The sequence below is a fragment of the Fundulus heteroclitus genome, unplaced genomic scaffold, assembly GCF_011125445.2.
Source record: "Fundulus heteroclitus isolate FHET01 unplaced genomic scaffold, MU-UCD_Fhet_4.1 scaffold_45, whole genome shotgun sequence".
Lineage (NCBI taxonomy): Eukaryota > Metazoa > Chordata > Actinopteri > Cyprinodontiformes > Fundulidae > Fundulus > Fundulus heteroclitus.
In genome coordinates this window covers 2,918,412-2,945,162 of record NW_023396868.1, presented here as the reverse complement: position 1 = coordinate 2,945,162, position 26,751 = coordinate 2,918,412, and the positions used below count along the sequence as shown (strand labels likewise).

General features: G+C 40.2%; 1 protein-coding gene across 1 annotated transcript in view; it reads right to left on the bottom strand.

Moving 5' to 3' along the window:
- Nucleotides 1–26,751, bottom strand: part of sass6 (SAS-6 centriolar assembly protein) — a 165,972-nt gene that overhangs the window by 15,700 nt on the left and 123,521 nt on the right. The window contains exons 11-12 of the mRNA XM_036131690.1: nucleotides 21,877–22,056; nucleotides 6,347–6,428 (exon numbers count right to left, since the gene is read on the bottom strand). Coding sequence (XP_035987583.1) covers nucleotides 6,347–6,428; nucleotides 21,877–22,056 — 262 coding nt within the window. The remainder of the gene's footprint in view (nucleotides 1–6,346; nucleotides 6,429–21,876; nucleotides 22,057–26,751) is intronic.

Here is a 26,751-nt window from a genome sequence, read left to right as displayed (position 1 = left end):
ACTCCTAATCCGAGGAAGTACCTGAATTCGGTACCCATCCCTAACACCTTGTTTAATGACAAAAAAAAACCTCTATGGTCACAGAAATAACTTGAATCTGACAAAAGTAATAATAAATAAAAACTTTACGAAAATTAACAAATGAAAGTTAGATATTGCTTTTCAACCGTGCTTCAACAGACTGAGTTAAAAATAAATAAATAAACTCATCAAACAGGCCTGGACAAAAAATATGGTACCTTTAACGTAATATTTTGTTGCACAACGTTTTAGGCAATCACTGCAATCAAATGATTCATGTAACTCTAAATGAGACCTCTGCAACATTATACCACAGTATCCCCTAGAAAATAGCCAGTGTTCTATGTAATTTTTGAAATTGTGTTACCCATATTTGAGAACAAAACATGCTAAAATCAGACCCGGCTGCAGAAACAAATCACAGGGGGGCATTCCATTTTTTTTTAGGGGGGCACACTTTTAAAAGTTTTTTATTACTTATTTATTACTTTATATATATATATATATATATATATATATATATATATATATAACAATAGTGTAGTCAGTTTTGTCAAATTAGGCAGGCTTCACACCAATTAGGCATTTGAACACAAAAGCCTAATTTTTGTTCCAATTAGCTGGAACAAAAATAGTTAATGGGCAGGTTGTAAAAAAATTGGGAAGCTTTTCACAACATTTGTTGGGCTTTTAGAAAGAATTACTAACAAAATATATCAAAATAGTTGTCAACTTCGGACAGGAAACCAAAACATTTTAATAAAATGCCATCTCCTACAACTCATACTGGTCAATTTATTTTTTTAAATAAGTCGAATCTGTCGATCTGACATCATCATTGAATAGTAGTTATAATGAATAATATTGATTGGTATGATAAAACAAGAAAAGAATAATGGTTAATCAAGTGTTTGGTCAGTGTAAACGCCCAGGAGGGGTTGAGTTCTACTTATCAACTTAAAAATATTTCATGACTGCATGTAAGAGATATGTTTAATTGACCTATACTGAGAGAAATTAAGTTTATATTAAGGTAGATTTACAACTCATGTTGGGAAGCTATTTATAAATAATTTTTTTCCAGTTGATATATCATGATTGTTAAAGAGATTGTGTGTGTTATTTGGTTGTCTGATTGCATATTTTGTTCGGAGGCCGTATGCACAGTTTTTTTCTTTGCTTCAGTGCAGTTGTGTGCTAATGGCATATTCTTATGTTTAATAGTTCTTATGTGTTTAATAGTTCTGTGCTTTTAACGTGACAGTTTGAGATTTGGGCTTTTTTTCTTCTTTTAAGTTGGGCAGGTTTTATGTTGGGTTACTGGAAACTATCAGTGAGATAGCCTCCTGAGACCCGGCCCATTCATTTATGTCCACTATAGTGGACATTTTGTCCACATGTATCTCCCTTAAGTATCTGGAGTTACCCTATCAAGCCCTATAGTGTTCTGTAGAGGACATCCTGGGCTTTCCAGTGATGTATCATGTGATAGGTTTGCAAGCTGGGAACTTTACTTTTTTTCTCTCACAAGATGGTCGCTATACTAACAACCACATTTTATGAAAAGAGGAAAGGTAAGTCAAATATTCTTTATCTATTGCTTTTTTTACCATGATAATTATATATATTCTTGTTTGTTAATGTGTCATCAACAATATTATTACATCTGAAAACACTTTCATTATTTATGTTTTGAAATAACAGTAATTTAATGAATGTCAACTGTAGTGGACACCGGGACCATGTTAATGTGTTTAATGACTGACATTGTCGTCGGAGACAGAAGCGAAGCAGAGAGGATTCTATACCAGATAATAGAGGGAAATTCAGATTTGGAGCTGTCAGATGAGGAAAAGGATGAGAATGAGTATCAGCCTGTGATAGGGGGAAATAGTGACGAAGAAGGAGCGTAAGAAAATGTAGGAGAATCTCATAAGACAGAGTCAGAGCCAGAGAGGGAGTGGGAAAGTCGTCGTCCTCTGTGGGCCAGGACAAACTTGTATGTTTTATTTAGTTTCAAGCTAATGTTTTAAATTTTATTATCATATTACTGTAGATTATTGTAGAGTTTGTAGTCTGTATAACAGATGTTAAATGTATGCAGGTTGCCTAAAAACATGCTTGTGAGATTGGTCAATATTATACCCATGACACTGAAATTATGGCATTAATCAAAATTGATGTGTAAAAAATGTAGGATTTTTATTAACTTAACTTTATTTTATTCCCTCATCCCATCCCATTATAATAGATTCACACCTGTGCTACCTGGGCTTCCTGCCTATCACAATGACCCTAAAATCTGTGAATACTGGAGTCCAATCCAGTACTTTTCACAGTACATTGATGTCAAAATCTTTGAAGATCTGGCAGCTTTTACAAATCAAAGACAGCTGCAAACTACAGGAGTGTCTCTGAATACTACTAGTAATAATAGTAATATCATCTTTATTGTCATTGAAACATACATTGAAACATACATTACAATGAAATTTGTTCTCTGCTTTTAACCCATCACCCTTGGGGAGCAGTGGGCTGCCATGTGCGGCGCCTGGGGAGCAATCTGGGGTTCAGGGTCTTTGCTCAGGGACCCAGAGTGCAGGCAGTGGGGATCAAACCGGGTACTTGCAACCTTCCCTGAGTGCAAGCGCGCAGCTCTAACCACTAGGCCAACACTCGCCCCCAAGAACTCAAAAATTTTACAGCCCAAATTTTACTGCCCAAGAAATCAAAATTTTCTTTGGCATATCAGTCCACATGGCCTGCCATTGCTATCCCAGAGTGAAAATGTTTTGGGCTAAAAAAAACAAAGTACCAGTCATTAGAAGAAGATGACAAGGGACAGGTTCTACAAGCTAAGAAGCTAAGATTGTCAATGACCTGGATGTGACTGAAGAGACAAAGAAGTCAGACATTCTTTGGAGAGTCAGACCATTGCTTGACCGTGTGAGGCAAGGTTGTCTCAGCCTTCCAAGGTGTGACAAAGTGTGCATTGATGAGCAAATCATCCCATTCACAGGCCGTTGCCCAGTCAGTCAGGATTATCACAGCTAAAATATCCAGAGGAAGATGAAATGCAGAACTGCTTAGTTCTATGTCTTGTAGTTTATTGTTGAACTAAATACATGTATTTTTACTGTTGCAAGCATCAAACAACAGAACAATGTTACAGATATTTATTTGTTTTTATCAAATGTGAAAGTTCTTAGGTAATTATCACTTTCAAGACAATCTTTTTAAATTTTTTCATTTTCTAAAACCTGTTCCATTTTCCCATGCAAATAGTCCTGTTGTCCTCCACAGTGGACATGCTATAAAATTAAAATTAAAAATATATTTAAAAAAATTAAAATTGTAATGTGTTTTTTTAGGTCCAAATACATGGGAAATCACACAAAAAAAGAAATTGTAAGACACTTTTTTTCTTTGGTTCTCAGGAGGATAGGGTAACCTGTAGTGCTGTGTCTTGACTCAAAGTCCAGCATAAGCTACACGCTTATTAGCATGAGATCAGGCTGAACACTGACTGAAGTAAAAATTCACACTAAAAGAGGTTCTGTAATTACAGCAGGTATGGAGCGCAAGGAGCAGAACAAAGCAGAGTTCCCTTCTGTCTGCAAGTAACCCAAGTTTCTCCAGTTTGGCAGTAGATCTGCTCCTGGTGCTGCTAGCTGTCCTAGCTAACCCTCCTAGCGTCAATGTTTACTCCACTTTAGACTTCAGTGCTGACATTTCAAACAGTAATTAATCGCACTGCTTCCAGCTCGCTCTTGTCTGCTTCGTTGTCACTTTTTGTAATTGTTTGGTAATCAGACTAAATTTCCATCCCGCTCTGACCACAGCCGAACTGCGGCGGCGAGTGAAGGCTATGACTCGGTGTCCCGCCCCACTCCATCTGTGATTGGCTAGCATGTTGCCTTCAGTCGTTGATTTGATTGGTTAAATTGTATGATTGACACATCAAAGATAGTACTAATAGAACGATGGCCACTCCGAGGTATATATATGAAAGCAAAAGACAGCTTCCAGTCCAGGGCTGGCACAGCTGGCTCACAGGGCGGGCACGGCCCCCCAGTGCCCGCCCATGCCGCCGGGTCTGGCTAAAATCACTTTGGAGTTGTTTGACAACCTAGTGTCCCAGCTGTACCTAAATGCAGCACGCTAGGAAAATACCCTCTCATCAACAAGGATTCCCCCAACTGGTATTTTATAAGATTTACAGAATTTTAGCAGACTGAATGCAACTGGTAGCCAATTTTTCTCCAATATCTGCGAGATTTACATGCAGCTTACCATTGTTTCAGGTGAGTTTCAAGTTAATTGCCAGGAGAGCTACGTACCTTATTGCTGTTGAAATTTGTGGGTTGGTTCACCTTTCTTTCTCCACTGTAACTGCATGAGCTACTTCAATATTATGAAATAGCAAAGTTCAATGATAGCTGAAAGCTCTCTGTTTTGTTTGGGTGTCACTTTTTAAAGTTACCCTATAGAACGTTGCATTGTGCACTTAGTTCTTCACATAAACTGCATGTGTTGTGGTATAAAAAAAACACTGCATTTGTTCGGTATTCGTGCATGTACAGGGTGGTACCAGACATTTTCCATACAAATGCATGGACCCCTATACCCAGAGTAGTATACCGTGTTGTTTTATGATATTTTACAGTTTTGCTTTTACAGTTTACCAAATCTGCATGCAGTCAAGTTTGAAGATCATACTAAGGCCTAGTCCACACAACAGTTTTTTTTTTTTTTTTAATATCTCCCCAACCCTGTTTTTAAAAATAATACCAAACATGGGAGGTTTTTTAGAAAAGTTTTCATCCACACCAACCCGCAGGCAAAACGTAGAAGGAGGGAAAGCTGGTGCAATGTAGCTGATCTCCGAGTGCCCTTTCTCCTCTGTCCATCACTGTATTGAAGCAGTTGGGCTTATAAAAAAACATCCAAACAAAAAATGTCTGAAGCAATCTAAAAATCAGCACTTCTCTGACTAATTAATTTTTAATTCCACCGTATGACAAGGTTTATAAACAATGGTTGATCATGTGTAACGCAACGCAGCAATATTCTTAATAATAATCATTATCATCATCATTATCATCTTTATTGTCATTGCAACATACATTCCAAAGAAATTTGTTCTCTGATTATGAAGCCTGGCATACACTGTACAATATTTTCAGTCGTGGTACTAATATACAGCTCAAACTGTACGATGAAACTGCAGGGTTTAAAAGTTCACTACTCACGATATTTGTTCTTACACTGTATGGCCTGATGCTCTGATGCGATTTAAGTGCTCACACTGTCTGAAAACCACACGTCGGACTAAGCCCTGTAGGGAGATGCCGCTACTCAAACTCGTTTATCCGGAAGCCCAATGTAAACAGTAGAAGAAGAAAAAGACGGAAGTGTCAATGCTCACTGTTACATAAGGCTCACAAGAACAAAACGCGCTGCCTTGGCAATTCTACGAGTTGCTCCTCCGTAGTTTGACTCCATGTCACACGTACTGCCACCATGTTTTCCTCCACTCGTATGTTTTCGACTGAGAAGAAGAAGAATTCCCTTGTTTGCACATGCGCTAGGTTGGGGGAAGTCGGCTCGTAGACGCTCGTAACTCCGCTTCAACAGCAGGACGCACTCACGATTACTCAGGGCCGAGTGCATTTCAAACATATTTGATTTTCATTCGACCGTCCAATTCCTGATCGGGAGGTGGTCGTGAGAGGCTAATCTCCCCTCGTTACCCCCTGTATACTACATGACGCAGGATCCCACTGAAACTCGGCCTGATCCAAAAAATTCTCACACGACTGAAGTACAGTGTATGCCTGGCTTAACCCAGCCCTTTGAGGAGAAATGGACTGTCACTGTGCGGCGCCCAGGGAGCAATCTGGGGTAGGATCTTGCTCAGGGACCCAGAGTGGCAGTCTGTGGGAGTTGAACCCAGAACCTCAGGGACACAAGCACAATGCTCTAACTACTAGGTCACCACTCTCTCATATTTGTTGCAGACTGCGATGTAGCGGACATTTCCGTCATTGCATGTACACATGCAGCCTCAAAACTGGAGCGTTGATAAATCTCCACTTTGGCCGAAGTTTTTAGGATCATTCGTTTTAAGTGATGTATAACGCTGTTTATGTGTGGCTGAAAGGCACAACTGCATAAAAAAAATCTTTTTTTCCCCAGATATCCTGCTATGTGTGTACTAGGCCTCAAACACTAAGATGAATTACCCTCCTGCTGGGTTCCTCAGTTAAACAATAATTAGTCTTGTTAAATAAATGTGTGAAAGATGTTACAGTAGACGGCTTACCATTTTCATTTGTTTTTAATACTTCTTTGCTTTCATTTAGCTTCTGTATTGTCATCTCCAACTGCTCCTTCAATTGTTTGACCTGTAATACATAAACATTTCAAGCTATTATTAACCTTTAAATTAAAATACAAAATAACAGTTTGAATCCTCTTTGAACCAGACAAGTTACACAAAAAGGTGTTCAATAAGATTGATGCACAGGCTAAATCACACTTGGGAAGAAAATTAAGCTAGCTGATAAGAATTTGCATTAATTTCTACAGTAGTTTATGATTTCAAAATAATACCATTCTCACAATTGGGCGTACAGTGTGAATAGTAATTTTCTTGCAATCTGATAGTTGTGGGTCTAGTTCCAGATTCGGTCACATGTCAATGTGCCCTGTTATACCATTACGGGACGTGACAAAAACGGCATTAATTTGGGACGTAACGGACCGCATTACCCATGATACAATGTGGTCAAAATGGCCACCAACTCCCATCATGCAACGCAGCCCAAAATGGCTGCCGCCCTAACAACGGAGCGGAGAGATAACGTTGCTAGGCAAAAGTTGATAAAACTCGGCCACACAGGACAATCTGCCTTCTTCCCTGGCGCCCTGCCAACCCAAGAAGACACTCAGCTGTTTCACTCCATTGGGGCAATCCCACGCCACGTGCTCGAGTTTCTCGCTGGACCGAGATTTCTCGGAGCAACGTCAGGGTTTCCCGCAGCGCTATCTCACGCTACCGCCACGCCAACATTCCAAAAAAAAAAAAAAAAAAAAGTGACGTTAACATGCGCTTTCGCGCGTGCGTGAATGGCATGGAAAAAACACATGGATACCCCTGCTCCGCGAGTCTGTCCGCGGAAAACGTGTCGTCGTCGTCGTCGTCCCCCCGCTCCGCGGAAAACGTATCGTTCCCCCCCCCCCCCCCCTGCTCGGCTCCGCGGAAAACGTATCGTCCCCCCCCCCCCTGCTCGGTTCCGCGGAAAACGTATCGTTCCCCCCCCCCCTGCTCGGCTCCACGGAAAACGTATCGTTCCGGTTCGCTCCGGTGCGTTCAGGACGCCGCGTTATTCCGAGCTCTCACGAACCCGAAGCCGGGACTTTCATTCGGGACCACCTCAAAGTAACGGGGTTCTCCCATTTTATTTCTTTTTCATCCATAGGATGTTTAGAAGTGCCTGGGCAGACGTTAGAACTTTGTAGGTGTAGGTTAATGCTTTTATTCCACGACGAAGTTGGAATTATTTTGCTGAATGTTTTTCTTTGTATGTGCATGCATTTTACAATTGATTTTGCTGTGTTTATTTGTGATTCATCAATAACCCTGCCGTGGGACTTCCGGTGGCGATGCGGCGAGGAGAGGACGCATGCTGAAGAGCTCGAGCTGATATTGGCCAATTTTATGTTTCCACATTCCGTCAGAAAGCCTAATCTGTGGGAGTACGATATAAACTAAGCAGCACAGATGAATAGAGGGAAAAATCCAAGGCTAAAGAACACGCCGGGACCCAAAATCGACCAAATGATGATGTCGCAGTCACGAGCCATTGAGGCTAATGCTAACATTAGCATGGAGAAGCCCGCTGACACAGAGACAGACTCATCGATCATAAACGAGATTCGTATTATGAACCGGGACCTTCAAGACAAAATACAACAGGTCGGGGCAGACTTGACTACGATTAAAGACTGTCTGGACTCACTGAAATCCGACGTGACCGGCCTCAGCAGCAGGATTGGAGAAGCCGAAAACAGAGTGTCGCAACTCGAAGATGAGAACGCGGCGCTCTCTGCGAGCACGGCTGAGCTGAAATCCAAAGTTACACAGCTGGAAGGTCGGATTCAATATCAAGAAAATTACAGCAGGAGAAATAATCTGAGGATCAAGGGTGTTCCGGAGCTCTCTGAGAAGGGGACTGACGTGCTGGAGTGTGTTATGGATGTACTGAGATCCCTGCTCCCACAAGACCGAGACGCAGATCAAATCATAATCGAGAGGGCTCACAGAACACCTGGTACGCTGAAAGAAGACAGACGAAACACGCCAGCCAGACCCCGCCACATCCTGGTGAGATTCCTTCGCTTCGACTCAGAGCTAGAGAAGTTGGAACTTTTCACTGGAGGGGAAACAAGATAGAATTCTTTCCAGACTTCACAAAGGAAGTACAAGAAAAGAGGAATACTTTTTTCGAAGTCAGACGTATGTGCAGAGCCAAGGGACTGAAGTACAACATGCAGTACCCCGCAGTGTTTTGGATCTCCCGCGGTAAGGAACGCCTTCGTTTTGAAGACGCCGCTGCAGCAAAGAAGGTGATAGAGAAATTCCAACCCCCGGAGGAAGGAGACTGAACAGGCAGGCTGCGGTGATCAGTGGTAATATTTCCCCGTTGATATCAATAACCTACAATCTATTATGTCTAAAATGTTCATCATATTACACACATTAAAGCTGGACCCCATCAAACTGGACATTTATGCTATTTTGGTGAGATTTCATCGTTTTGTTGACGGAGAAAAATCTAATTTGATATATGTTCATGTTCCACGTATTCTCTCAATCTACAGAGTTCAAATAACCCAGCTTTTTGGGTATTTGCCCGTTTTTCTTAAATCGGAGTCAGTTGAATTAAAGTTCTGACGGAAGTTCTTGATGCTTATTACTACCATATGTTATTGGCTGAGGCAGCTTACTCTGAAGACCTCCATGCTCGTCATAAGGAATAAGGTGTTGTTATTTTACAAAAGATTCCTTTGTTTGTGTTCAATCTTAATTTTTGTTTCTGGGGTCCTACATTTCAGCCAGCTTTCTTTTGTTACCCTTTTTGCTATATGTATAAACACAACTGCTACAGCACAATATAGATTAATGGCCTTACTAATATCACTGATAAAGGGAAATAAAATATGGGGACCATAATTAAAATATCCTCATGGAATGTCAATGGCCTGGGTTCTTACACTAAACAAAGCAAAGTACTTAAATATCTAAAACAGAAAAAAGTAGATGTGATGATACTACAAGAAACACACTTGTTAGATAAAGACACTAACAGAATTAAAGATAGATGGGTGGGAGAAGCCTATCACAATACTTTCAAACAGAAAAAACGGGGCGTATCCATTCTATTCTCTAAACATCTCTCAATTCAAGTGGAGAAAGAGTATAAAGACAAAGAAGGCAGAGTAATCGTCCTGCTAGTCAATATCTCAGGACAAAATATAATTATAGCCAATATATACGCTCCTAATATAGAGGACCCAGACTTTTTCCTACAGCTTAAAACTATTCTTATGGATTTTGGGGATTTCCCAATTATTTTAGCAGGAGACTTCAACCAAGTCCTAGGCGTCGTGTTGGATAGATCTGGGAAATCAATTCTTAAAGTCAGCAAAACCCAAGAAGCAATTAAAGCTCTGAGCAAACATACTGGTTTATCGGATATCTGGAGACTCTTAAATCCTTCAGCACGAGACTATACCTTCTTCTCAAACAGGCACTCTGTTTATAGTCGGATAGACTATTTTCTGATTTCACACTCACTTATTGAAAGTGTCGGAAATTGTAATATAGGTCCAATAGCAATAACTGATCACGCCCCCGTAGACCTAGTCCTACGATTGGGATCTCATTATGAAAAGGCTAGGGGATGGAAGCTGAATACCAGCTTACTAAATGATCCCGACCTATGCAAAAAACTCAGAAAACTAATTACTGAATACCTTGTAAACAATAATAACACTGCAAACCAAAACTCAATATGGGACGGGTTCAAAGCGTACATTAGGGGAATACTGATACAACACTCCTCCCGGATCAAAAAACAAGATTCCCAAAAGATAAACCTGTATGAGGTTGAAATGAAGAAATTAGAGAGGGAATATTCAACAAACCTCAACCCATCAATCTTTGACAGATTAGTCAGAGTTAAATGAGCTGAATACAATATTCTCAAAAAAAGTAGAGTACTCCCTTTTCAGGACCAAACAGAGATGGTATGAATCAGGCAATAAAGCTGATAAATTATTAGCCACCCAATTAAAAGCCAAACAATCATCACGTCAAATTAGCGGGATAAAGAATGAGGCTGGGAGTGTAGTTACAAGTCAGAAGGAAATAAATAAAGTATTCAAAGATTTTTATAATCGTCTGTATTCTCAAGAAGGACAATTTGATTTAAATAAAGCAGAAGAATTTTTTCGAACGTTAACGCTTCAGAAACTGTCCAAAGAGAGCGCTACACAACTAGAAGGACCTATAATCATGGAAGAACTCGTTAAAACCATTAAAGCCTCACCTAATGGAAAAACCCAGGGTCTGGACGGTATCCCTAACGAGTTTCATAAAAAATTTACATCTGAACTGGGCTCAGAAATACTAAAAACTTTTAATCTAGCTATCGAATCGCACCGGCTCCCTGCATCAATGAAGGAATCATTAATTACTGTCATTCCAAAAAAAGGGAGAGACCCTCTGGAATGCTCAAGCTACAGACCAATAAGTTTATTGTGTTGCGATGCAAAACTGTTTACAAAAATACTATCTTTAAGGATTAATAAGGTCATAACGTCAATTATACACCCAGACCAAACAGGCTTTGTCAAGGGCAGAACCTCCTCTGATAGTCTGAGACGATTGCTACATCTGATTTGGAAGGCCCAACACCTAAACTTCCCTGTAGCGGCCCTGTCACTCGATGCGGAAAAAGCATTTGACAGAGTAAGCTGGAATTATCTATTCTATACACTTGGAAAATTTGGGTTCCAACACTCTTTCTTAGAAATAATCAAAATGATATACACAGAATCGAAAGCGATCGTAACAACCAACGGATCAAGATCAACCTAATTCCCAATCGAACGTGGAACTAAACAAGGAGACCCGTTGTCACCCCTGCTCTTTATCATTGCACTTGAACCCCTGGCCCAAGCCATCCGACAAAGCAAAATAATAAAAGGTGTATCAATGGGCGGAATAGACAGCAAACTGTTGATTTTCGCAGATGATGTACTACTTCTGCTCTCAAACCCCGAGGAATCTGTACCCCCTCTACTAGATTTGATCAACAATTTTTCAGATTTTTAACGGATACAAGATTAACTGGGCTAAATGTGAAGTAATGCCCCTGTCAAAATTTTGCTACAAAAGTCAAATACAAAAGTGGAAATTTCAGTGGGTACCCAAAAACCTCAAATACTTAGGCATATTATTGAACCCGGGCCTAGAAGATATTATTATTGATAATTTTGAACCCGTGATAAATAAGATAAGCCTGCTTTTAAAGGGGTGGGACAAGATACAAATATCGCTGTGGGGTAGAATCCAGGCCATTAAAATGATCATTACGCCGAAATTAAACTACCTATTTAATTTATTACCTCTCAAAATCCCACACTCTACGTTTAAGATCCTGGATAAAATGATAAACAACTTTATATGGGAGGGGAAAAAAACTAAAATGTCCCTATTAAAACTCCAAACTAAAACAGAATACAGAGGATTAAAACTACCCAATATGCTACTTTACCAAGAAGCTTTTATAAGCGCTCAAATTACACCTATTATATCAAACAACCAAAACAGTCCGATCTGGGTGAAACTGGAAAGCGAGATAAACGCCCCATTTAAAGCTTTTGATTATTTATCCCAACATCCAAATGAGGGAGTGAAATCTAACCCAATCACAACCCACACCAGAAATATCTGGCATCATTTACATAAAAAAGCAAACACCTGCCCCTTCATTCAAGGAACAGCTTCAGTGTGGAATAACCCAAAAATAAAAGTAGAGGGGAAAATGATTTTCTGGAGGAGCTGGCACTCAAAAGGGATTGACAATATAAATTGCTTTTTCCTAAATGGTACTCCACTGTCATTTCAACAATTCCAAGAATTATACAATCTAAACCACAAAGATTTCTGGAAGTTCCTACAAATAAGGGACTGCCTCACAAAATTACAGAAACCCGAGGTGACCATACCCACGGATACACCAATATACACAATGCTTAATAAATTGAAAGATTCCCCGAGACGAGTTAGCCACATCTATAACTACCTGATGGAAAATACTGGCAGCATCAACACAGGGCTCAAAAAGGTATGGGAATTTGAATTAAACAATAAGCTCACAGAGGAACAGTGGGGTACAATGGTCAAACAAATGTTAAAGCCCATGAGGGATGCGCGCTCCAAATTGATACAGTTCAAAATTTTGAACCGATTGTATTGGACACCAGTAAAATTATTTAGAGCTAGAATAAGCAACTCTGATATTTGCTGGCGATGTAAACAAACCCGAGGGGACATGGCTCATATGTTCCTCACGTGCCCGAACCTAACTTCATATTGGCAGGTGGTCATGGGAAAGATTAATAGCACCCTTAACCTCAATTTATCCCTGACACCTACACTGGGACTTCTTAACTCCTTAGACTATAAAGTTAAAATAGGAGCAAAACAAGCACAGTGGTTTAAAATAGCCCTCACCACGGCAAAGCGAGTTATTTTAAGACACTGGAAAGGACAAAACATCCCGACATATACAGAATGGTACGCAACACTTTTAGAGACCGCCTCCTACGAACGACTCATCTATAAGATTAACGGCCAGATAGAGGAGTTTCTGAGTATGTGGGAACCTTTTTTTAAAACTCCAGAGTTAAGGCACTATTGGCCCAGAATAAAAAAAAAGGCAGTGTGCGTTTTTTTTTTGGTTTTTTTGCTGCTGGCTGGGGTGGGGGGAGTACAGGAGGGAGGATTGGGAGGGGTTTAGGGGAAAATGTCTAAAGTCCTTCTTTACATAACTACTTAATGTCGTATCACTGATGTATTACTGATATCTTTTATCAGTTCTACTGTATGTTTAACTGTTGAAGGATTTAATAAACATTGAAAATTGAAATAAATAAATAAATAACCCCGCCGTGGGTCACTGCTTCAGTTCTTTTCATCTTCTTCCCTGCTTTCCCCCTCTCTCTCTTTTCGCTTCTTCTTATCAGTTTAATCTCTTTGTCCGAGCTCAATTCGCGGGCTTTGTTTAAACTCCCAGTTAGCTGCACCCTCTCGAAGCGAGGCATTATCCCATCAGCGTAAGCGTGGTTACATCATTAGGACCTCCCCTCATACGTCATCGTAGCAGCCATCTTGGGAGGGTGACGTATATCTGAACTGTAGGTAGCTTAGCTGAACTAGCTTTGTGTAAGACATCAAAGCGTCCAGTGAGATTCCCGAAGCTGTTCTGTCTATCAATGCTGATACGTCAAATGCCGGTGTTTTGAGGGCGGTGTTAAACAACTGTGAGTTAAGTTAAGATCTGCTAACCGCTCATTTTAATCCATTGTTTATTTTTGTTTTGTTCTTTTATTTCCACATATATATTTTGCATGTTTTAGTTGTAGTAGTGAGTAAGAATTCCAAAGTTGTTGAATCAGAGAATTACTGTAACAGGGAATTGCTTTTGGCTCAATAAAACCAACGACTGCGGAATAGACATTGTTTTGTGTTCAATCTAATTCACAGTTGCGTGGCTATTCAGAATTCAGAGCTAACCTCCTTTGGAGTTAACATCTGATATTAATACAGAGACATATCATTGGATGGTGATAAGGAATAAGGATTTAAACTCTAATTGCAGTTATATTGGGGTTCTCAGAGCTGCCGGATAAACCTGGTCGGTTAACAGTCCGACCAGATCATTTATTCCAGCATAAATGAGTTCATAACAGCAAATTAACTAATGCATTAGTGGTATAAATACTTACAAGCTTATAGCTAACATCACCACCATTTGAACTATATTGTGTTATAGCGGAAATTTGAGTTTAATGATTTATTATTTAAATTATAATACCAAATTATAATTAATAATAATAATAAGCATATTCAACCAGCTTCTGGCATAACAGCCCCTTGGCAAGGCACTAAACCCTAAGTTGCCTACTGATCTGCATATTGGCGTGTGTGTGTGTGTGTGTGTGTGTGTGTGTGTGTGTGTGTGTGTGTGTGTGTGTGTGAATGCAGCTTTATGAATATGGTACTAGTTATAAAGCACTTTGAGTAGTTGTTACAACTAGGCAGGATGAGATTAATTCACTTCATTTACCATTGCAGTAGCTTGAAGTGCCATGGAGATCTTAGTTTCAACTATATCCTCCTCTATCACAATGCTTCCATAGAACTATTGCTAGGAAACCTTATGAAAATAGTACAATCCATACCATAAGCCGTTTCATTCCATTCCATATTTTCTATTCAAAATATTTTATTGAACTTTAGAAAAAAGAAATCAAAAACACAACCAACCCAGAAGACAGATTCAATGTATAAAGTTACAAACACATGAGGACAGTAAATGAACAAATATCTTTTACAATAAAAAAGCTGCACTCTGATAAAGATTCACATCTACATCTGACACAGTAAAGACACGTCTCCTGACTGGTGCCAATCAAAGCTGAGGTGGATGTATCACTGTGACCCTGCAGTGAATGAAGGCAGACAAGACAGACCAAACCACACTGCAACACAGACGTGACATGTCAGGAAAGGACACAAGATTTAATCAGATTTGTCAATTTGATTCTGAAAAGAGCACTGAATCTTTTAAGGACTGGGACATATCAGAATGCCATTCAACATGGGTAGGCAAGCTCAGTCTTCCATCTCAACAATATGTACACCAGGGCTGAAATGATTCTTTGAGAGACGTGAATGAGTGGATTACAAAAACATCCCTAGAGGCCAAAATCTTGGATCTAATGCTTCTTTTATATCACAGGGAGCAATTATTGCGGTTGCAATATGTTTGCATTCAGTGAGATGAAGGATTATATAAAATAATAGAGAAGAAAAAGATTTGGAACTAAATGAATCAAAGAGGAAACCTAGTTGTCAGTAAACCCTGTTAGATTAGCACAATAACATGATGTCAACAACAAGCTCAGAGTTGAACAAATTTCAGATTCCTGAAAAAAGGATTACTTGATAACATAATTAATGTCTATAAGACTATTAGAGCATCATCATCATTCTGCATAACCAATGAACAAGGTAAGAAAAACATTTGATGAGAACAAGCATTGTGCACCATAGTCCACTAGCTCCAAGCGTCTTTGCTAAAAGTCTTTCTAAAACCTCTGGCAGGCAACCCAAAGCCCTGTTTTAATTTTTTTTTTTTTTTTTAAATTTCTTTTAAAGGAATCAAAAGTTAGGCTGACTTCTACATGCCAATTTCAATAGATCTAGATGGAGGTTATAAGGGGAAGTATGGTGTGTTGTTCAAGTTTAAGAATGGTAAACATTACTCCAGTATGATCCTTCTTCAAAAATAATCACACAAAATAACTACTTTAATGCCACAGGGAAAGAAAGTCAATTTTTTACTATGAATGATGATGAGATACGGTTGATAATTTTAATTTTCAATTTAATTTTATTTATATAGCGCCAATTCATGATACACGTCATCTCAATGCACTTTCCAAAGTCAAATTCAATCAGATTATACGGATTGGTCAAAAAGTTTCCTATCTAAGGGAACCCAGTAGACTGCATCAAGTTTTGACAAGCAGCATTCACTCCTGAAAAAGTGTAGAGCCACAGTGGACAGTATTCTGCATTGTCCATGGCTTTGCAGCAATGCTTGCTTCATACTGAGCAAGCATGGAGCGACAGTGGAAAGGAAAACTCCCCATTAACGGGAAGGAAAACCTCCAGCAGAACCAGAACCAGGCTCAGTATGAACGATCATCTGCCTCGACCCACTGGGGTTACAGAAGACAGAGCAGAGACACAACAAGAGAGACAAAAAAGCACAGAAGCACACATTGATCCAGTAATTTGTTCTACGTTAGATGGTAGTAGCGGGTGATCTGTCTTCTCTGGATGATGCACAGCTAACAGAACACCAGACCAGATGTTCCTACTATGTAGAAAAAAATGACAGAACAAAAAGGTAAAAGATGAAATAACAATAAGCAATGCAAATTGGATAACTCAAATTATAACTGCAATTAGAGTTTACCGTTACTCCTTATCACCATCCAATGACTGTGTCTCTGTTTTAATGTCAGATGTTAACACGAAACGTGGTAACTCTATTTTCTGAAAGACCATGCAACTGTGAATTGGAATGAACACAAACAATTACTATTCCACAATAGTAATGTTGCTTTTATTGAACCAAGGCCAATTCCCTTTTACAGTAATTCTCTGATTCAACAACGGTGGAACACTACTCACTACTAAACATGCAAAATATATGTGGAAATAAAAAGTCAAAAATGGGTAAAAAATGGGTTAAAATAAGAAGCAGCAAATCTTAGTTCACTCAGTTGTTTAAACATCACATTTAAGACGTCGGCACTGACGCAGCAGCATTAAAAGACAAACAGCTTTGAGAATCCAGCTGGATGCTACAATGTTTTCCAACAGCTAGCTACAGCTTAGCTATGCTGCGCCTCTCCAAGATGGCGACTATGATGACACGTGAGCCTTTATGCATCACCTTGCGTGATACGTAAAGGTAGAGGTCTTAATGACGTAATCAACGCTTACGATGATGTGGGGTGACACCTTGATTAAGAGGCGGTCTGAATGAGAAATTCGAGGGGAGACCGCAAACTGAGGTGTAACAAAGACATTGAACTGATAAGGAGAAAGCAAAGAGAGAGGGAAAAAGATGGAAAAATTGTCTCTCAGCGGAGCCACTTATAAGAACCACAAATCAACACAGCCAAAATCACTTACAAAATGCATGCACATACATTGGAAACATTCAGCAGTTAAAACAACCCCGTCTTGGAGTAAACAAGCATTAAACTAAACTCCTAAATCTGCCCAGGCACACCTAGATCACCTCGAGAGTGAAAAGAGAAATAAAAGGGCAACACAAGTCCGTTTACTTGTGTTGGCTCAGGGGAAGTCCTAGTTCCAAATCCTTGGGCGTCCTGGGGTGCTTCGGCGAACGCAGGTCCGTCAGGCAGCAAGAAAAAGGGGGGGGTCCCCGAATCTGGTCTCCGCAGCTCCTGCGGTCGGTCCTTCGGTCAACGAGGAAACGGGAGGAAAATCCCCGGAGTCTCTGGGCTCTTCGAGATGCTTTGTTTGGCCAAAAGGAAAGCGTGGTCCCTTTTACGATCACTGGGAGATAAGGCGGCTCTCAGTCTTTGATCAAAGGGAATTCAAAAGTACTTTTAAAAGTCGACCTCCTGTTCAACACAGGGATGGTTTTGCTCCGAAAATCCTCGGACCAGCGAGAAAATCCAGCATGTGGCACGGGGGGGGGGATTCCCACGGAGTGAAACAGCTGTCTGTCTTCCCAGTCTGGCAGTGTGCCAAAGAAGAAGGATAAAAACTTTTCCATAGCAACGTTATCTCGTCGCTTCGTCGTTAGGGTCGGCGGCCATTTTGGGCCGTGTTGCATGATGGAAGTTGGTGGCCATTTTGACCGCATTGCATCATGGGAAATGCAGTCTGTCACGTCCTGAACTGGCGTTACAACTGGGTGAAATGGTCCTTACATCCTGAGAGCAGTATATATATTATGTATTCCGAAAAAGGAGGTTGGAAAATTAGATTGATAGTTCCCACATTGAATGCAGCTCATTGTATCACCTTGCGCGATACGTAAAGGTAGAGGTCTTAATGATGTAATCAACGCTTACACTGATGTGGGGTAACACCTTGATTAAGAGGCGCTCTGAGGAACTTTCCTCACAAGCAGGCAGAACTACAAACTCAAGGTCAAGATGTCACATAGCTTGAATAATATCATTAGCATGTTTAGAGTTTGAGTTGGCGATTTACAGACTTTTCAATGGAGCTTATTTCTAGATATAAGTGTTTCCCTTTTGGTACAGATATTGATGTGGATGAGATTGTGTCGAAATTAGTCTCACTTTTTCACCTTAGATAGCACCGGACACAAGGAGATGACTCAAATCTGTCAGATAGCGTCCCGGAGGTGACACAGTTTCTCTACTGATGCCACAGTTTGGATGTCCTTGCATGGGTGTGAACCTAAGCTCAATTATAATGCTTGTGAGACAGTTGGGGCGTTTTGCGATCAAGAGCCCATCAGCGCTGATGTGTCTGTAACCGTTTCTCTGTCTTTAGTAGATTAAATAAGATGAGGTATACTTTTCTGTTTCAAGCGTCTTGCATCCAAAGTGATATTAAAAGTGGGGGTCGCCTGGAGGGTATAAACAAGCTGGGTCCACCAAGGATGTTTTACCGCCGACCGGGTGCGGTAGTCTATAACAAAATGGTGTTTCCGCCTTGGACCCAAAAGTAACGTACCACCTTCCTTTTCCATTTTCCGGTCATTCCGGAAGAAAAACACACAGCTTGCAGCCGAAAATAAGGTAAGGAGATTGCCTCTTAAATATCTCCAGTGTTTTTTGCTTCCTGGAAGGGCCGACTTTTTGCATTACTTAGGGCAGAGAAATGGTTTAGATAAACTGATTGCAAAGGTGTCGATGAGTACCGTGTGATCTCTGCGTGGATATAATTCAATTAAATTTTGTCCCAATTTAAAACTAGGACATTATACAAAGTTAATGTCATAGTTTTGTGTAAAGATCCCACAGCCAAAACATTGTGTATCCTAGAAAAGCGGGTTTTAGAGCCCCTTATTGCGCAGAAACGAACATAAAACTCTCTGTTTTTGCGGGACAAAAAAAGCTAGCCTTTTCGAAAAACGCGCACATCAAGCCAGCAAATAGAGGTTTAAAGGCCTAGATTCATTCAAAGTGAAGTCAAAAATTCCTTGCTGCGGTGGGTTTTTGGTTTAGAGGCATCCGTAGTTTCTCCTAAAGAGACTTAAAATCTGCCACCCACGCATGCTGGGAAGAGACGAAAGAGAGTACCTATAAACAGAGTTACGAGACATGTTTCAGTGAGGAACGGATAAAACGCTTGTCTCATCTAGTCAGAGAAAAATGGTTACAATAAACGGAAAGCGAAAAAATGGAAAAAGGGTCAAATTGTCTGTGAGATGAAGAGACTTATCCTTACGGAGCCGAGGCGTTGGGCAGCCGGTGAGTCAAACAGTTATGCAGTGGGGGGGTATGTTTGCCCGCTGACCCTCCCCGTCTGGAGTAACAGCGGCGCATTGGATAGTAAAAAAAATATGTATTTCGGCAATCTAAACTTTTCAAAACATGATCTGTGTAAAATAGTGTGAAAGGAAAGGCCTGCGTATGTTTTGTACGTCGAAATGTCTCGTATGTGATATTGGTGTGTGAAATCTCTGTTCGTCTGTGTAATTCAGGTTAAATTATAGATACCACGGTTTCAAAATGTTTATTTGTGTTGAATGACTGCAGCATTCAAAACAAATGCATTTTGGAGACCTCCAATAAACAGAAAAGGTTTAACTAAAAGTTTGAAAGAGGAAAAAGATAGACAATTTAATAACATAGAAGTTTGGCGTTTCATATTAATTGTCCAGCCCAAATTAAATTGAAACACGGAGACATTAACATGGCTTAAACGAAAAATATCTTAGAGCTGTTAGAAATGACTGGAACTGGGGATAAATTGCACATAAGGGTTTTTGGGTTTTTCGTTTGGAGCTTAATTATGCAGTACAGTAAACCGGGCATTGAGGCTGTATTCAGGTTTACATCATGAAATTACACTAAGCTTGTATTTGACAGCTGTAGAAATACCAGATTAGAGGCTCTTTGTATTGTCATTTTAGAACATTAATAAAATGGCAAACAGCATATGAGGAGAATATGAGAGATTATGTGCATAGCTTTGATTTAATACATGTATAAAATACAGGTAGAATATGTAGTTTGGCTGTGATCAAAACTGTATCATATTGAACTGGATAGGATGCCCGTCCGTTTTCTTCCGCTTATCCGGGGTCGGGTCGCGGGGGTAGCAGCTTCAGTAGGGAGGCCCAGACGTCCCTCTCCCCAGCCACTTGGGCCAGCTCCTCTGGGGGAATCCCAAGGCGTTCCCACGCCAGCAGAGAGACATAGTCCCTCCAGCGTGTCCTGGGTCTTCCCCTGGGCCTCCTCCCAGTGGGACGTGTCTGGAACACCTCACCAGGGAGGCGTCCAGGAGGCATCCTGACCAGATGCCCGAGCCACCTCAACTGGCTCCTCTGGACGTGGAGGAGCAGCGGCTCTACTCTGAGTCCTCCCCGGATGACTGAGCTCCTCACCCTATCTCTAAGGGAGAGCCCAGACACACTACGGAGAAAACTCATTTCAGCCGCTTGTATCCGGGATCTCGTTCTTTCGGTCACGACCCAAAGCTCGTGACCATAGATGAGGGTAGGAACGTAGATCGACCGGTAAATCCAGAGCTTCGCCTTTTGGCTCAGCTCTCTCTTCACCACAACTGATCGGTACAGCGCCCGCTTCACAGCAGACGCTGCACCAATCCGCCTGTCGATCTCCCGCTCCATCTTCCCCTCATTTGTGAACAAGACCCCAAGATACTTGAACTCCTTCACTAGGGGCAGCACATCCTCCCCAACCCGGAGAAGGCACTCTACCCTTTTCCGGTTCAAGACCATGGTCTCGGATCTGGAGGCACTGATCCTCATCCCGGCCGCTTCGCACTCGGCTGCGAACCACTCCAGTGAGAGCTGTAGATCACGCCCTGATGAAGCCAATAGGACCACGTCATCCGTGAAAAGCAGAGACGCAATCCTAAGGCCACCAAAACGGATCCCCTCAACACCTTGGCTGCGCCTAGAAATTCTGTCCATAAAAGTTATGAACAGAATCGGTGACAAAGGGCAACCTTGGCGGAGTCCAACTCTCACCGGAAACGAGTCCGACTTACTGCCGGCAATGCGGACCAGACTCTGACACCGGTCGTACAGAGACCTGACAGCCCTTATTAAAGGGCCCGGTACTCCATACTCCCAGAGTACCCCCCACAGGATCCCTCGGGGGACACGGTCGAATGCCTTCTCCAGATCCACAATGCACATGTAGACTGGTTGGGCAAACTCCCATGCCCCCTCCAGAATCCTGCTGAGGGTGTAAAGCTGGTCCGGAGCTGGATAGGATGTGTTTCTTCTCAGACATGGGGACTTAAAATGGCCAAGTAATGGCAAGGACTACGACAGGCATCAAAGAACCTTCAACAACAGAAACACAGATGAGTTTGGCAGACACCCCTTCTGCATTTCACTTTATATATATATATATATATATATATATATATATATATATATATATATATATATATATATATATATATATATATATACACAGTATATATAGTGGATGATATCTTGATTAGGTTTCCAAATGATTATGACTTTGAAAAACAATTCCCATATAATAACCATAATTGCACATAAAGATATTGATGGATAAGGGCCAGTAGAATGTCACTTTACACCAAGGTTAAGACCAAAGCTTTTGTTTTTGCTGTGAAATGAGAGTGAAGGGGACATGAATTGATTGTTCTGCTCAAATTGATTACTTATAAAAGTGTTAGTATAACTTGAAGGGAGCTGATTCACTACATGTCGGCATAATGTGGGAACTTTTGATAAGACATACCTCCTCCTCCTTACTTATGACTTGTCTCTGAGCGTTCTGTAGATCCTTGTCAACACTTTGAAGTTTAGCTTGTGTTTCTCGAAGAACCTTTTCTTGTGACACAGTCACTGTGTTTTTGACCTTTACTTTTCCGACAAGGCATCGAACTTCTCCTTGCAGTTTCTGGATTATCCCATTAGCCTGGAATAATAAAAGAAATTGGACATTGGAAACTGGAAAAAATAATCCTCAAACATAAATGGTTTCTTTACACCCCAGAAACTAAAAATAGAAAAAAAAAAAGAGTCTCTACTGAGCCATGTAGCATGAAACAATTTTGAAACAAATTTTCTACGTAACCACCTGTTTATTAGATACAAGTTTTCAAATTGTCAAGCCATTTTCATTAAGTTTAAGCCTGTGGTACAAAGTGACTCTGCGACATGCAAGTTGTTCATCCGAGGTTATAGTTACCCAATTGTATGCCCTTGTGATTCAAAGATTCTTTATTGTCACCACATGTTACTGTTGGAAAAATGTGAATATAATCATTTTATTTCTAACAAGTTACAGGTATTTGGTTTGGTTTAAGAGTTTGCTTTCAGGAAGGTTCTGTTGTATTTAACCTTAGACAGGAATAACAAATAATTCTCTCAGATAAGGAATCCCTTGCTCCCTTCTTTGCTTCCCACCCCCATGTTGTAAAATTCCTGAAACCTCCTGACCCAAACCTCCTGACCCCCTCTTTGATGTGTGATAATAAAGACAGAAGGACAGAGATGACCTGGCGCAGACGTTCCTAAACCTTAAGGGAGTGTAGTTCTCCGTTTGGGTTCCTCTGTCCTTTTCTATAGAAATGTCTAAAACTTGTGTTGTGTGGTTTTCATTCTAGGATAAAAGGGGTTATCTTTAATAACCCTATCAGTTACCGTGGTGAAATTTCTTTTTGGCCACCTTGCCTAAGAGTACACAAAAATAGACAAACTGGCAATGAACAAGGGTTACAGTGTTTTTTTCTCATTAATGTCTCAAAACATTAAAAAATTAAAAAGATGAAGATTCAAAAGTTTGTATGAACTAGTTGTCCTTCAAGAGTCACAGATAACAAATAATGAGGTAATAAGGATCTTTTGTGCAAAACTGATTTGAGGCTTTACAGAAATGTGCATTTAGATATTCTGAGATAATAGTGTGCAAGTAGGCAATAACATAACGTATGATGGGCTAGAAGCAGTGGGGTGATTTTTAACGTGTTGGACTGCAGTCTACCATCAAGGGGCGATTGCCCTCACAGCTCTTGGAAAGAAGGGGCAAACAGTGCATTTCCTGGGTGGGTGGGATCATTGAAGATGCGGCAAGCATGGACTCGTTCTGCATAAACTGAGTCCAGATTCTGCAGACGGCATCCCACAATCCCCTGTGCTGTTCTCACCACCCGTGCTAAGTCCTTCCTCTCCTGAACGGTGCAGCTCCCATACCATACAGTTATGCTGATACATAAAACACTCTCTATGGTAGCTCTAACCACCTGATTTTCAACGGAAATATGGAGGCAGCGAGTTGCCATTTTTTTGTGCGAGACTTCCGGCCGCTCACTTCCTGTCAGTGGGTAGCTTGCTGAAAAGCGACTCATGCAGCTACTTCGTCTCAAATTACTTGTCTTTATGACTTTGAGGAAGACCGAGATCGTTTGTACGGTTAGAGGTTGTCATAATAACGCGTGTAAAAGAAAGGTTAATGTGGATTAGGAGTGTTTTAATCATCAACCGTGTACATGAGCTGCGGATGCGGGGCGTCCTACTTCCTTCACCCCCAGCCGAAGAATGAGGAATCTCTTCGCCTTGTGGTTAAAAGCTTTAAATATGAAGAAACCACCGAAGCGACCGTATGTTTGTTCTTTTCATTTTGTGGACAAAAGACTGACAGAAGACCACACAATGCCAGAAAAGTGTCTGGGCTACGAAGTTCAATTAAAAACAAAAACCAGGAGACAAAGAGGAGAGCAGACACAGGTAAGCTAGGGGATATTTACATTAGCCATCTTTAACTCTTAATTCCTTAGTTTGTGCCACTCCTGATAAACATACGCCAGGCGCCTTTTAGCTTTGTTCCCTCTGTAAATTATTTTCTGGATATTTTTCATCCCTGCTGGTAGGCTTATGGGGTTCCGTTTATAAAGTTATTTAATGAAAGATAAAAGGCATGGTTCAGTTTTCATATTTCGGTTATTCATAAATCTATAAATAAGTCACAGTTCCAAGTTAAATATTTAAATAACAAGCTTAATATTTAGCTCCAAATTAAACGTTTTAGTTTGAAAACTAAACATTTAATTTGGAGTTAAATATTTAATTTGAAAACTAAATGCTTGGTTTGCATCTTAATATGTAGTTTACAATCTAAACATTTAGCTTTGTAATTAAATATTTAGTTTTGAACTGTGACATTTACAAATGTATAACATGGTGAAAATCTGACTTTAAAAATGAAAACCCATTTTTTTCCTCTTATCACAGTAAAGAAACCAAAATATTGCAGTTAGAATTTAACTGTGTAACCTTACAAATGACATCCCAGGTACTAGCACAGGCTGTTTGTAAAAACTGGTAGGAATGTGTGTGATATGAATATTTGAATGAGTAATGATACAGGTTTTGCTCTATTAGCTTGGTGTTAACGAAGTTTTAAGTAGTCTTGAGATGTTTTATGCTGTTTGCTAAACTGATTGTGGGTTTATGTTTGACAGATGACAGCCACTGTCAGGAAGAGGCTGACCAGACCACTCCATTATCAGAGTCACCTATGAATAGAGATGCTGACACTACAGCCACCGATGGATCACACCTAGGAGAAAAGAAGAAGAATGCATGTGGCTGGCAAAACACTGGCTTCCTGGAGTATTTTCATCCTGGCGATGAAGTGACGGCAGACAGAGGCTTTACCATCGGAGATCTGCTGCTTGAGAGGAGATTTAACCTTGTTCTACCATCATCCACTTATAAATGAAAACAGTCCTCTGATGAGGATGTAACTGCCACAAGAAGGATTACAAATGCCCACAAACACGTGGAAAGAGTTATCAGGAGGCTCAGAGTTTTCACAATAATCTCCCAGACTGTACCATCAACTTAGTTTATAAAATGGACACAATCTTTAGAATCTGTGCAGCTCTTGTGAACATGCAGGGGAAATCAAAAATGAGGAAGCAGGGAAGTTTACATGTCAAAAAGTTCCTGATTAGTTATTTTACTGTAAACCAGTGGAATTATACTACACAAGAATGTGTTTTGGATTTCTGCTTTTAAATATTTCTTTACACCTTGAGGTTTTACATTTTGGAATTACTTTTCATTTTTAATAACTTTAAGTACTGTATATCCTTATTTCCAGACTATTTAAGTGTTTACTTATAAAAAAAAATTGTGTCCAACTACAATGTGTTTTATAAAATTTTGCAATCCATTTCACTTGCTTATATAATTTTCATTTATTCATATTTTGATCAAGTGGATGTTGACTTAGCACATGAAAAGAACTAAAGTGTATCTTATGTACATAAACTGGCAAGAAGATGCAGTTTTTCATTTATTGAATTTATGCAATTTGTTTTCACTAAATGTAATTACATTGTTAAGTTTAAACATTTCACTTATGGTATATTTGTAGGCCATTTAATTATTTGTGGTGCAGGAAACATCCATCATTCAGCCTTTTGGAGATGGCACTGCTCATCTGTGCAGGACAATCCAGTCAGACCTTTGGCCACGGCAAACTGCACCTTTTAACAAAGTTAAAGAAACGGTTAGTTCTTATTTAAATTACAGTCCTTGGTGTCATATTTTTATAAAAATATGGGTAGTTTATAGTGATGACTATAAACTGTCCATATTTTCTACTTATCTTCCTGATATATATCAAATTAAAGATTAGACTTATGAATTAGAATGGTGTACTTACCTTTACAGAAAGGAGGTGGTGTGCTGACAGAATATTACCCAAACTTGAATGACCTTAACCCCCGCAGCATTAATGAACAAGAGATCAGACTTTTACTTATCTTGAAAAGATGTGCAATCTGTTGATTAAAAAATAAAAACGTTTTCATATATCAAATTTTATTTCACAAATGCTTTAAAGCCAATGTTTTCATTAGCTCTTTAACACTGATACCCTAACAAATAAACTAGGAATAAAGTTACAGCTTCATTCTAAAACCAACTTACATTTTAACGTGACAAGCTTGCATCAAGAGCTTTGAGACCACACATAAGATTTGTACAATTTTAAATTTCGAGCCTAAACATGAAGTGAGCAGAATGTTTTGATATCCTGTTATAATATCAGTTAAATCCTAAACATTTAGCACTGTTATCTTTGCAAAATGAACTGACCAGCAATCTAATCACAACGAGGCAACAGCTAGTATGTTTTTGAATCAGATGATTCATTAGCCTACCTTCCATATGATCACCGCTTCATGACTGAAGGACTACCCCTGAACCCGGAACACCAAAGCGCTCCAGCTGCCTCGGTAGTGCTGGTTGATGTAGTCAGGATCCAGCAGAGTGAACGTCGGACTTGCTTTGGCTTGAACGGATATCAGCCTTCATGAATACCAGGGCATCCATGTTGATTTTATTAACACCGATCCAACTTTTCCACTGTGGAGGTTCGCCTCTGTAAAGTCGCACTGCAGAGCCGTCCGCACCAAGTGACGACACAAAATGGTTAAAAATGTTCTCGTTCGTTATATGAGGCCACTTCTTCGTGTCATCCTTTCAGTCATGAATAGTTTGAGGCTCTGGCACTGACCTGCCACTTCGATTGTCCTGCAATTTCTGACAATGTTGCCGTGACAGTTTATCATCTCAGTCAAACTAATCAGAATCAGACATA